The 14406-nt window shown below is 43.8% G+C and overlaps 1 protein-coding gene across 1 annotated transcript in view; it reads right to left on the reverse strand.

Annotated features, from left to right (window-relative positions):
* The window catches only part of LOC143375897 (uncharacterized), a 42177-nt gene that overhangs the window by 18582 nt on the left and 9189 nt on the right, over positions 1–14406 (reverse strand). Inside the window, exons 2-3 of the mRNA XM_076825519.1 lie at positions 12941–13532; positions 8234–8300 (exon numbers count right to left, since the gene is read on the reverse strand). Of these exons, the coding sequence (XP_076681634.1) occupies positions 8234–8300; positions 12941–12971 (98 nt within the window). The 5' untranslated portion in view covers positions 12972–13532. The remainder of the gene's footprint in view (positions 1–8233; positions 8301–12940; positions 13533–14406) is intronic.

Consider the following 14406-nt stretch of genomic DNA (forward strand, 5'->3'; position numbering starts at 1 on the left):
TATTGACTTTGTGGCACAAATAATCACATGGATCAATCGAATCGCAATACGTTTAACGTTCCCTCAACTTGAAGCCGAGATTTGGGGCTGACGTAGAACGGCACTCGAAACCACATCCGTCCTGTTCGCGAGGCTGATGCGTATGTACTCGAGTTAATGGAATTTGTAGGCTCTATTTTTGCATCGGTGAAACACGGCATACCGTGTACTAAGGTAAAATAGCGTTTACCATGTGCGTAATTATCAAGTAATGTTCGGATTCGACCAGATAGAAGTCGCCTCAAGAACGAGAAATGTACGGCGATGTCAATCTGTCTGATATCGAAACGAACGCGTCGATGCTTGAAACGAGCACACAGACGTGGACGTTAATTACCTTCGTTAATTGACCCGGCCGCCGGATAGCCGAAGGTCAAAATGACCGGAAGAAACAGTTGAACAGTAATAAGTTTGCCCTGGCACCTTGCTAACAATTTATCGATCTGTTACCCGATGATGCGTGATGCTATTACAGTTAGTTTCATTAATTAATCGCATTCCTAGTTGATCCGCGGTTACTTTCCCAGGTATGGACGCGGTAATGAATTGGAGGACGTAGACTGTGGTACAAATATTAAACTACCAAAGTTCTACAACTTTTAAATTGTAGGACTCTGAGACACGAGTTCGTGGGATAGCCCACGGTTTAAAAAAATTAGGGCATTGGAACACTAGTACTCTGGAGCACTAGTGTTCTCGGAGTCCATTTAATCCTGTGACCACGTAATATCGGACACCTTCGAGAGTGTTAGAACCGTGGGCAAGGTTTTCCTCCCACCCGTTTAAGGTAGAACCTGAATGGGACTTTGCGCGATGTATTGGTCCCTAATCGATCAATCGTCATGTCTATTGCGGCGAGATTTATCGGAGCTGGTATTATATTATGGAACTTGCCGACTTGTGCTGGCAGAACGACGCATATTGATTACGTATGACACCGTTTGTCTTTCCCCATGGCACCGATCCCGACGCTCGACAGATTTAATAACGTTCTGTCGATGCACCGATTAAACCGATATCGATGCGCTCATCGTTCACCGATTTGATGAATTATCCATGATATTCCGACTGACAGGTTTCAAAGTGAGAACGAAATTTATTGCACTCGAAATACTTTGCCCCGAGTTCTAAAAGAGCTTTGTAAAAGATCTGGTATATGAAATACACTCGTGAATACTGGTTCAGTAAAAACTGACCCCATGGTACGTTATTTTATACCGTTGATTGAAGCTTCCATGCTTGAAAATGTCGCCGTCCAGCAAGCACAAAAAATATCTTTGCATATAAATTAACCATTGCCATATAAATATGTTAATATATATTTCCCAACCGGTTGTGGAAGCATCGTGCTCCTTTGAAGCTTAATTAATGCAAAATGCGAAACTGTAATCACGAGATAATGAACATCGCACCAAAATATGTGTGTGTTCCCTGTTTAACATTTCGAATCCGCGATAAAACGAGCGTATTCCATAAAAAGTATTCTGAAGAGTGTGCATATATTTATGAGTAATAGAAAGAAGAAATCGCAGGTACCCAGGATCCAAATGGTGTCGAAATTCTATTATCGATTCCACTTTAGATCAAGATACAACGATGTATAGCCTTTAAAGAGATGCGTTACGCTATATAAAACAAAAAAATCGAGTTATTTTCGCAAAGGGACAAGATCAAGCGACTATGGCATACCAAAATTCAAGTTCCTGTAGTATCGGTTCATTGCAAATATCTGCAACACGTGTGCATATGTACACGGGATACGTCAAACACAGCTGAGAAAACTTAAACAAACTGTTTCCACCGTGCTATCAGTTCAGTGACGCGTGCGTCGTTTATTTACTCGATGGATATTATTATCGTCCATTTAGGTCGTATTTAATTATGCAAGTCGCGGTCAAAGGTTGCGAACGACTTTTCGCAATATATCCAACAGAAAACACAATGCTGATAAAAATTCGTATGAAATAGATGTTCCACGATAAAGTTTGCATTTAATCTGTAGCGTTAACAAATAGTAGGACGGCTGCGTTGCGAATATTGTACATGTTGCGATATACGGAATGTGGCTCGTTGGAAATTTCGAAAGAAAGCGTAAATATTTGAGAAATTCGCGTTGGCACTCGCTTTGATATAACTAAAACATTTTGTGATTCTTATCGCAGGAGCCTATTAAGCTATCGTATGGCTTAATTAATGGATAAATATAGATCGTGTATTCTTAAAAAAAGATGGAATACCAAATGGAATAGATACAAAATATCGTGTGAAAGGAGGAGTTAACGGTTTAGAAAATACATTACGTTCAACTTTACTTCCCGAAGCTCGTATTAACTCTAAATAGCTGAGCGCTGCAAATATTGCTTGTTTGTGCTGCCCGGTCGCTGGTTTTACAACAAACATAAGCGTACCGGACTGAAATACGCTCGCAAAGGACGTTGGTTGTGTCGGTGGCAATAAAAATATTTCATACTGCGCTGCATATCTCGAAATTCCAGCAAAATATGTCTCTCAATTACAATTTATGCTACGGCGCCACTCGCTCCAAAAGAAAACATGAAATAGCTTCGCAGAAGGGAGAAAACATGGAAACTGTTAAATGTGCTTGAAATAATCCTATACGCTATCCATGACGTTGGGTGACTTGTAAATAAATCCAGGACCCTGAGGTTGTTTCTTTGAATCAGCATGAAATTTGAAATACAACATGCAAACAGGAATATTCCATATTGAACATGATTCATATAATCTAGAAATACTCACTCGCTAGGGTGAAAGTACTTTTGAAGCAGGATCACCACTTTGAGACTGACTTATGCACTATCACAGCCACCTGCCGAGGTTCAGAGTTCATTGTTCTCCAGTGAAAGTAGTGAAAATCATAACTATGGAATACAGATCAATGGAACACTTCGAGTTCTGTGTTCACCACTTGAACAGAGTGTACGCTACCACAACTGCAGGTTATAGACCAACAGTTCAGCGTCTCGACTGCGTCACAGGATCCTCCAGACGCAACACTGAGCGATTCCAACCAGCAGCCACACCGCACGCAGGCTCGTGTTCTTCTGTTGACTACGTGTCGCGGCGTTCGTAGCGACCGCGTGCTCTTCACCCCACCCGTTATTTCGATCATTGCTGTCAGCCTATGGTAGCCTCTGATCGAACCTCCTACAGGCTGGTTACATAACAACGAAAAGGAAAGAGCGGATGATATAGCATCAGTGATCTTTCTCCTCGATGGCAGAAGGCCGGCCGCGCTCTGTTTCTTTTTATTGAACAGCGCAACGGCTGCTCGATTAACCAGCCGAGAGATCGAAGGACGGAGGAGGTCTGAACTTTGCACTCAAAGCGAGCTAATTTCGCGAGACTAGATTCCTGGGGCAATGAGACGTCATGGAAGATTGGGAATCGGAATTTTTGCGATAAGATTGCTGATGGATCGGATGCTGATGTTGGTCTCACGAAGGAGACATCTTTTATGCTCTATGGGAGGTATCTGCCATTATAACCCTTGTATTGGGTGATGGGGCTGGGTTAATAGCTGACAAATAGGATATCGCCTTACCTCTTTCGCAGTAGAAGGTGGTGTAGGCTTTAACAGCTCAAGAGAGAGAGTATGCTGTGCACGTTCTGAAGATTTTTTTGTTGTGAGCTGTAGAGCTGCACGAACTAAGAACCCTTGCACTGCGCTCTATACATATTTGTCATTAAATATATATATTGCAGTAGCGTTAGCTGGCGCAGGCTGCATTTCTCGGAATCCTCCTATAGGATTCAGACCTGTTACCCTGCGAGGCTCCTACTTCAAATACTCCGAATCCCGTTCCAAGTTATAAGCTCCACGGTGTCAGATTTCGGTACATTTGGACGGAGGTGGAGTATATAGGATTTTCGAGCTGATTTCCTCGAAGTCAAAGAATGGTACATTTAAAATGTAAGCAAAATTCGGGATCTCGGATCGGAAAGGAAAGTTCGTAAGAGAAAGAACGTGCCTCTAGTATTGGAATTTGAAAGGGAATTACGACAAATGGGATTCTAATTGCGGCCACCTGCCTAGCTTTAAGTACTCTGTGTTAATGTTAGCTCGTCCATGGCGTCATGGGCTTCAATAAAATAATAACACGGTCGTAAAAGTCGCGAAGCTCTCAGCTTCAGCGCAAGCTGGGCGAATCATAAACTCCTGCAGCACTGATTAAGGTGCCCTTCTGTGCAGTTGCATCGTGCGTATCACACAGCATTTCGAGGATTCGCACGAAATTACTGACGTGTCGAGGAAATTAACTGCTTCGGTGGACTGTAAATCGGCGTAGATCGTTCACCCTTCGAAACGAGGGGAAGGAATTAACAACTTTGACCCCGTTGGCGACCCGCCACCACACGCTCCGGGGATTTATCTGTAAAGTTGTTGGACTGTGCGACATTTATTCCTATTCTATTGAATTCTACTCTGTATTGTTTCCGATGGGCTCAACGATGGCACAAGAAATGAAATATACGAAGCATTATTGCTGGTGAATTGTTCGAATACGATCGGCGATTTCTACATGAAAGTTTAGTACGTTGAGAATATAGGTAATTTGTATAGTTAGAATAAAATTAATTGGCTGTTTGAACTCAGCAAGCAACTATTCATTGTTCCACCTCTTGGTGTGGGTGCTGCCAGGGGCGCGGAACCACCCGGAGTAGGTGTTATGTGAGACAGAAATTAGTGACAATGGACTCTCCTGCTCTAATGATAATTATATCCCATTTAGTTTCTAGCAGGTACATATAAATTTAATTTTCTACAACTATGTACAGCAGACAGTATCCATGGAACTAATTATCAACTGATCATTATCAGGATTAATAAACTTTGTTTTCTGTCTGACCACGAACCGTATGATTCCGGAGATATCCATTGAGCCTGAAAATTGTATTCCCATTAATACTCCTGGAAATGTGGATGGACTAATTACATTTAGCAATCGGCGGGATGAGGGATGGCGAAAATCGTGTAAATCCTGCTCGAGAATAGAACTTATATTGGTGCAGAACTTATGTTGGTTAATTTTCTGAACGACAGTGGATGAATCTTTAAAGTTCTGGAAGGTGATGGATGAAACCCTTCTTACAATCTCGGTTTACAACGACGGAGTTTACTATAATCGACGGATTTCAAACTTCCACGTGGTTGGGTAGATCGAAAATCCGATTAAACCGTCGATCTCCTACGAGGAACAAGGTTTTTCTAAAAAAGGGAGTTAATGCCAATCCGTCGAACAGGTTTCAGCTGAACTACCGTCCGTCTACCCTGCAAATTGATCGTCAGCGAGTCGAGCAAGTGCTCGTACCTAGATGTATTCGGGTTGCCGTTATTCAGGATTCACCATTGTTCTTGACGTAGACGAAAAAACTGACAAGTGGTGGAGTAACCAGAAAGTAAAGGATGCAGACGGATGTTTCGTACTCCGTAAGAAACGAATTCCCTCGGTTCCTGAAATACAGCTGGCGCTTATTCATACTTTTGGATGCCGCTTCACGCGAAGCTCACCTTTAAACACGAAGCTTGCCTCACAATCTGCTTAATGCAAAGATCTTCGAGTAATTTACAATCTGCAACGCGAGCCGGGAATTTACGTTACACAATACTGCTGCGTTTCATCCGGATTTTGTTGCCCGCCACCCTCTGTACAAATAGCAATCATTCCGTTATTAAACCGTAGAGGCAATTGTAGTTATAAAAACAATTTGTCCGATATCACGAGTTACCCATGAATTACAGCAGAAGGCACACACTTATACTTTATTCCGTGCCAATATTTCGGGCACACGCCCACCACGTGAATAGGGAAGGCTTAAATAGTCCTGAAATATTCATTTGAAGAATGTCGACAAAAGTACTTCACAGAGGAAACCACTCCAAAACGAGTCGTAGCGAGCAATTCTGACCTGACCATGCATTTCATCAAAGAGGTCAGCCATCCTCAGTCTGCATTCTCTCAGAGAATGAGCAAGCGGCTGTAGGTGCACTAGGGAACGTTTCAAGTGTGCATTCTTTTTTCTCTACCACCTTGAAAAAGTGACCCGCAGAAAGAACTTCAAAGAACTATGTTATACGTGCCGTGAATATACATATATATTCTACCGATTCTCTGAGACGATGTATACTTCCAGCACGTGTTACTTAACTCTTGCGCTTCCAGTGATGGAATGTATTCTACTATGAATGCCTCCTTCTCACGGTATCGCTAGATGACAATAATTTAAGATCTAAGGACTGCAACTATTCCCTTAAATTATCGAAAAGAACAAATTTCTTTGGTTCAGTTTCGTTATCTAATCGCATTCACCCACTTATATTCCCGGTTCCGCCTCAAGGATTCCCGACTCACCCGTCGGCTACTGCGCAACCTCAATGGAGATAGCATCACGTTGGCGTTACGCGATCCGCGGATATATCGAAGTTAATCGTCCGATGGTTTTAATCACGAAACGGGTCGACCAACGGGTGGTCTGGGGTACAGGGGATGTGCTGGTGAGAGGACAAATAGAAAAGAGGACGAAATGCATGGAGGTTAACCGCGTGTACGCGTACGGGTCGTCAGTCTCTGCTTCGTTGAGCTTGCATTGGCTCGCGGAGCTTCCAGCTCGATGGAGCGCGTTAAATCGAGCTTTTCACCGACGTGCCCGTCCATACTCCGAGTGTAGCCTCTGGTCGTACTACAACGATGAGTCCTCTTATTCCTGGCCCATGTTATTGTTGCGAAAACCTGTCACGACCAGCACTCATCTCCCTTGACAAGCGAATGATTCAGATACCAACTGCCCTAGGTAGCGAAGGAATCAAACTTCATATTGTGGTATCGCCAGCTTTCCACACTAGTAAGCCTAAGATGTAGACTCAGAAAAGAAGACTGCAAGTAAATGATCTGTCGATAATGAGTTCCAAGGTCAGAACTTGATGGGGTTAAGTGTCCGTTAAAGTGGACTCCTTTAGGAGGAAGGTGGCTGGGCTTTCAGCCAATATTTGCCAATGTTCCGGCGCGCAGACTAAAGTATACTAACGCTACTAAGGTAGAGTCGCCTTAGAACAGCATTAATCAGTACTGGTGTAATAATTCACACGACAAAGCCCCGGCAAAATTCTCTGTCGCGTGCATCCCCTCGTTCATCATACCAGCACCATGAATTTTAGTAGGACAGAAGTTTCAAACATCCTCCGTGATGCATTGCATTTACAAACAATAATTCACACCCGCGAGTGGGTTTCGCTTGATAAAACAAAGTGGACCCCCGGAATTGCAGATTATCTGAGTCATGAAACACTTCGGCTCCTTCTAAAAAATAGTACCTATCCGGTTATTGAAAATTGTGGAATCACCAAGTTCTCTGTTCTCGATACGCCGCTTCGATGGATAAAGAATCATTCGAGGCAGAGAAAAACATCCTAGTCCACGATGCAGTCTGCACGGAAGAATATGAAAAGACCTGTGCCTGACGTCGAGGGAGGAGCAATTATTTAGACGAGCTCCGTGCCGCCTTCGCGTCTATCGATCGCCTACGAGACAAGGTTAAAAATATCTATTTGCATGTCGGACTGCATTATGGTAGATTAGGCCGTGGTACTTGCGTCCACCCCCATTTTTTCGCGCGCCCTGCCTGGAATGAGACTAGTGCTCGAAGACTGAGGATAATCGAGACGATGTATAGCGCTACATAGGCGTAACTCGTTTTCGATATGACAGAGTTGGTATATTAAAAGAAAATCTGGGAATCAATACAGTTCGACCATGAAATCAGAAATAAAAGTTAAAGGTAGGGTTCGTGACTCCATGAATTTCTCTGTCTGGGTTCCTGGCCTCCGAAAATCTTTGTTAGGTGAAATGAATCGAGGTTACATCATCGAACAGGATGAAAATCTAATAGCTTCTGACCGGTGGGATGCGTAACTCAAACGTTCGCTTTGCAAATCCACCGCTTGACTCCCTCAACCAACTTACAAACGAGGCAACAGTTTACACGTTCGGAAATGGAAGCCGGAATACCCAACGGATGGTCTATCCGACGCAACGATTCAACAGTGGGGAATTGGAGTTGGCATTTACTCGAAACATGATGACTATAATACATAACGCAGCTAATCCGCACTTAGATTTCTGTACTCTCAGGAAACTGCTTTTGGTTTTAAATAAGGTGGAAGTATGGTACTCACTTTGGAATATCGCCGATTTTTGGGGGCCGACATTTTCGGGGTGGAACGCCTCCCCATATGTTGTACGCTGCAAAAGAATGAAAAATGAGCTTAGATAATACTTCGAACCGTCCTCGCGCCGTTTAGCGCAGTAAAAAGGTATTTCTTAACTTAGTCGGGGTAGAAACTCTTATCAGCGCAACGACACTTGCTACACTATGAATAACGCGACACGTTAGGTCCTACTTTACGTCGGATGGAAGAAAAGAGCGAGGCAATCGGAGAAAATGCGCGTGGTGGGCCAGCTGGGAGTGGCGGATCAGGTGGCCCAAGTGGGCGTGGGGATCAGATGAGCGGTGTGGTGGAGGACTATTTGAAGGACTCATTCACCTTGATGAATGTCCATCTTTCAATTGTAATACCTGGACCTAACTCACATGCACCCCAAACCCTATCTGGGGGTATCAATAATTCCTAACTCCGTCTTCCTACATGTACCATACTTCCTTCTGTATCGATTCTATCGAAGGCCAGGGAAACTTGATTATTGCGTTATCGCGCACGTTAAGAGGTAATTGACTAAAAGGTCTCTTGGTGAAGGCTCCATGGCTCCTAATCCTATTACATCTGCTGCGTCACTTCAGTGAAAGACATCCAGAAAGAGCATTAACAATTTGTCGACGATTATAAACCAAAATGTAATCCTCATTACCAATATCCCAATTACAGGACTTAAGGAAGAAGGGGGGATTAGCCCTAGACAGTTTGCACGCATGATCAACCACTTGGCTACTCATTCCTCTCATCAGGGAATCTGTGCTGGATCAGCGATTAAAACTCAGCAACTTTGTAGATGACCACATCTGCGCACCTTATCGGAAGTAATTGAATTACGAGTGAAATCAGGCCTGTGAGCAAAAAGATATAAAAAGATGAAAGCTAGCGAACCAAGTACTCTTCGAGATTCACTTTCCCTGTCGATCTTGCAATTGGGTCGATCACGCCAGTTGGCAATGGAAAAGGGAGGTTCGTTACTCTTTCTGGGCATCGATGGACTTCGTTACAGCGTTATTGCGTACGCTGAACGATAATTGATTGAAAGGTCGCCGATCAAAGGCAGGCCAGCTCCTCATCTCTTTAGATCAAGGCGGTGGATTTTATGAAAACTGTAATCTCTAATAAAAAAGACTAATTTGACGAGAAACACTAATACAGTATTTTCATTTCGATGTCCTACAATAGACTTATAATTATCAAGTAACAAACCTTGCAGTATTACTATTTGAGAAAATGAGATTTGCTAACTTTTATGCGGAGAACGCATTAACGGTAATACCAATGAGTGTTCAAGGAATCGCGCAGCGACCGTAATGGTTGCTTCAAAGAAACATTTAATGCGCCATTACCGCATCGCGTTCCATAATAATTAATTAAGAGAGAGAGAGCAACGATGAAAGCTTCGTGCTCCGTAATCCCCAATTACAACCAACCGACCGCGTTAGATCGTATTTCACGCGCTTTCATTCGCATTCGATTGAATTACATTTTCGCGGATCTGCACTGTGAAATTGGCTGCAGGGCAGTGGCGGCCTAAAACATCGCTGCAACGTCTTTATTACCACGCTCCCTTTATTCTAAAAAGCTACACAGAAATCTATAATACCGGATTTGCAGGCGTTACACCTGCTACTAAAGCAGACATTAAAGTTACTTTTTTCCAAGAACGAAACAAGTCACAAGTAGGGGATCAGAACAAGTTGGGACAAGGTGTAGAGAAACAAGTAACTTGAAAATGAAATATCAGTTCAGGAATGGCGGTGATGCAGTGAGTGCAGGTCAGTTTCAATTACTCCGTAGACGACTCCTAGGCACAACTCAATTGTTAAATCGCCAAGAGACCACGAATCGTTTGAGGCCAGACCCGCGTCCCACATTATCTCGGTCATATCCTCTTTTCGGTCTGCAGCCGGTGCTGGTTAACTTGGACCACTGGAGTCATTCCAGTGACACGCGGATATCGATCCCCGACCGACGGATGGAAAAATAATAGCCGAGATTGCGATCGTTCTGCTTAACGTGTGGACCTCCAATAATTGGTCTGCCTCACGACATCTGCTTTCTGTCATTCCTCCTCCTACCCAACACTTATTTACCGAGGATTTATGGACTACTGTCTTGTCGCGTGGAAACTGGAAAGCTCTCGAGGAAATCGGGGCTCGAAAGTTTTGAAAGCAAAAAACTGGGACGAAGTATGCTTCCGACCCAATCGGATGTGTAAGGAATCCAATACAGCGGAAGGCAACGTCTATAAAATAACGAAATAAAAGCAACGTCTAGCGTAGCTAATCGATGCCCACCTAGTCCACCGTGCACTACGATGCACGTTGCACTGACTCCCCCTTCGCGCTTGACTTTGCAGGCTCTGTGGTGGGGGTAGCTAGTCTTGGTGGAGGGAGCATAGCCGCTGAGTGACCTTGCGCAACCCACTGTTTTTATTCAGACTATAGACACAGAGTTACCTACGCTATCTTTGTAAATGTAGTTGAAATCACTATTTTACGAGATAGAGTACTGAAAGTGTATTCTAGAGTTATTGTACATACGCTATAAGCGTCCACTGCTATAGCACTAACTATCCCTCTGGTTTAGGCGGACAGGTCAAGAGAGACCGGGGTGTTTCGCGGCTCCTAATCGACTTTACAATGATTAATGGCCCTGTTTGACCATCGCAGACGATGCCCCGATTGAACTCGATTCGATGGGTTGACCCTTCACGGGCAAACAATGGTGTCGATGACGATTCGATACTCCTGTTCCCATCGGTTCAACTGCTTGTAGTCGAACGTGCTTGACGTGTAGAACGGGTCCAGCGACGTCTAATGATGTTCCGACAGAAATTCGACTCGCAGGGACACATTCATGTAAATGATATACTAAGAACTAAATGCAGGTACTGCTTCAATTATGAACATGATGGTCCTCGTTATGCATAAGTATAAAGAAAAGAATTAAAATTTGACGTATTCAAAGATTAGCAATCAGTATGTCTATCCCCGGAAGGCAGATCACAGCTCTAAAATCAGATCGTCCCTAGACACTTCGACCGTTCCACAGTATCATCGTGCCGAAATTATCTCAGGATAATCAACTGCAGCCGGTTTAGTCTGGTGCATACGGGGAGGCTTGTGGATATACAGATGCATACAGAAACGTAATGAAACGACGTTATTGATTATCGGCAATCCAATCAGCCGGGGCGTATTGCTCCCCAGCGCCTCAGTTAAATAATATTAATTTATCCAATGTTACCCCCCTCCCCCTCTCGAGCTGTTTGTTTACCGAATCTAATTTTTATCCTGGGTACTTCGTTAACGCATAGTCCGTATCAAAAACGTAGAACCTACTTACTATGAGAAGCTTACAGGGAAATTAACACTTATGAATATAAACATCCGGCGTTCATACTTCCGATGCTTCTTAGAAAATATGGATACATGTACCTCGACGCCAGGAAGTACTATGTTTGCAAGAGTAACACGAATTTTCGTCACTTGTGAAGGTGGACAAGTGGATGATTAAGAAACGAGGCGGTTTCCGAAAAAAAATTCGATATTCAGATCAAATGTTCAGTTTACGAATATGCCTAAGATCTGGGATTTCTCAGGAAAGGAGTAGTATATCGGTGCCTAAATTTTCCAAGCGGGTTAAGCTCGATCTTGTACAGCAGTCCCGTTTCGTAAACATAGGAGTTTACTTCATCAGAGTTCGCCTGGAATATTTGGACGAGCAAGAGTGTGTCAACCGAGACTTGATGAGGCAAACTGCCATGTTTGCGAACGCGAGCGAGCGAATGTGGATGTTTTCTGGAAATGATGAAGTAAGCAATTAGGAACGTTCTGTTCTGAGACGCTTTGCTTAACTTTTTCGTAGCATGAAGACGAACCTGCTGCACTGAAGATTTTTGTATCTCTTTAAAGTTTCGGTACCTGTCTGCGATCAGTGCACCTTTGCTTTAAATGCATTTTGATATCGATCCCTCTCGTTTTTAGGTCAAAGTGATAGAGAATGTATACTTTACAAGATATTTCACATTTTATACAGGAAATTTATTTTTCTATGTAGAGCAAGAGTTCTTCTATATTACGATATGACTATCGACGTAGCATCAGATATAAGTTTCCTCTGATTCTGAGCTAGATCTAAGCTAGGCCACAGATGTGCGTACATGAAGTCTCTACCGAGTGAAAAAACAGAAATATTTTCAAGCTAATTTGAATCTGAAAGGTTAGCTTTCCTTTCAACGTGATAATAAATTCCCAACACTACTGCACCATTCTTCTGCAATAATCCCGACTCACAACGAATAATGCTTTAACATGGAATAATCCCACTGACCTTTGATGATTGTGCAACTCTCAGACTACATTGGGCGATGCTTTAACCTTCTCAATTGTCAAGTTTTCAATATCACCAGGTTTAAGAATGTGAACTGCCTTGATACGGTGGTCAAGTGCTACACTAAATCCTAGCAAAGCATAGACGTCGTACCCACAAACTGACAGACTGACATCTTGCATAGAACAAATGGGGGATTAAGCAGGCTAGAGTGGAGGATCGACTTGGTGTATGTGCGATTAATACTGCTTCTACTAGTTACGTCTTACCAACTGGAAGAGTGTATTGTAACGCTGTCTTCGTGAAGGCAGAAACAGAAGCAATTCCACTAACCTTCCATAGTCATGTTATCTCCCAGCTTCATTTCGATGTTCTTGCTACCAGTGGTCCCCAGTTGCTCCAACACCACGTCCAATTAGCCCAGACGCTAATGAAACGTCGACCCCAGGCACTTCGTGGATCACTCCAGCGCCGTTTCATGATCACCTAGCCGTTATACCGAACATCGCTCGAGATGAATCATCCTTGGATCACTAGTGTCCAATTATCAGGTCGATCTAGACCTCCGCGCTGCCTCCTTTTCACTGAACGAGCTTTCTTTTAGCTTGTTAGACGACAGATTCGCGCGTCCACGGTCAGGCGCCTGCTCCAGGCCATGATTAACTTCGCCCCACGGCTGGGGAATCGAATTACCAGACGCTGGAACGTTCGTTTCGTTCAGTGACAACCTGCCCGAGCAATAAATCGCGATTTCCTTCGAATGATGGCAGCTTTGAGCTCCGGGCAGTCATCCTGGCGAGAAATTGGTCCTTTCGTCCAAGCACCGGGGCTCCAGCACCACGCTGAACTCGATTTCCTTCTGCCACTGCGGCCGACTTACTTGCCACACTCCATGGTCTTCTGTACAGAGTCCCCTTCGCTGGATCTGTGGGGCAAAAACAGGTGGGAGTTAGTACTTCGATCGTGGTCGGGGGTAGCTTGTGGTGGAACGCTTCTGAAGCTTCATTACTTGGTGCTTGTGACATTTCCACGGTTTTGTAGATGAAAAAGTCATAGGAGTTTTGGATTTGGTCACTAGGTTCAGAGTGTATGCCCCCATGACTAGTGGTGAAGCTTTCCGTCTATGACGTCTGAATCGCTGAATTGCGCATCTACGGCCGGAGTGAAAAAATCATGCTGACTACGCTAACAAAGACACAAATGGAAAGCTATTGATCCATTGGTGCATCAAGTATCTAGGGTCCCCATAGTTAACATCCAGTATGAGTTACTCCTTTATCCAGCTGGGATTAATAAACCACGGGTATCGATGAATTCGTATCACTATAATTCAATGGATCATTCGTTTGGGTTCAGTCAAAGGGCACAGCACCATAAACGGGACATTCTATTCCGAAGGAATTCCGGGTATTTAGTTGATCGAGTGCACACACTGTGAAAGGATAAGGCGGATCTATTCAGCTTTACGTCACGGGATAAGTGACGCACAGACGATTACTATTGTGCGTACACACGCACACACACACACACACCGATGCCGCATTATACGCAACTCTGATCGAGGAGGATCGATATAGCTATTTATAAAAGGACCGTCTTGCTGAGTGGCTTCCATTTGGAACTGAAGACATTCCTAGTGACGCAGTTCAAGCCCTGAGATTCTGTTTCTGACATGCTGGGGGTGTTTCTTACAACTGCAGCGATTTTAGACGACAGTTTTTAGTGAACCGTAACGCAAGAATAGTCCAAAAGGGTAGATACGACTTACGTACGTGGCTCAGTGGCACCCGCTACGTGTC

The sequence above is a fragment of the Andrena cerasifolii genome, chromosome 13 (assembly GCF_050908995.1).
Source record: "Andrena cerasifolii isolate SP2316 chromosome 13, iyAndCera1_principal, whole genome shotgun sequence".
NCBI classification, from domain to species: domain Eukaryota; kingdom Metazoa; phylum Arthropoda; class Insecta; order Hymenoptera; family Andrenidae; genus Andrena; species Andrena cerasifolii.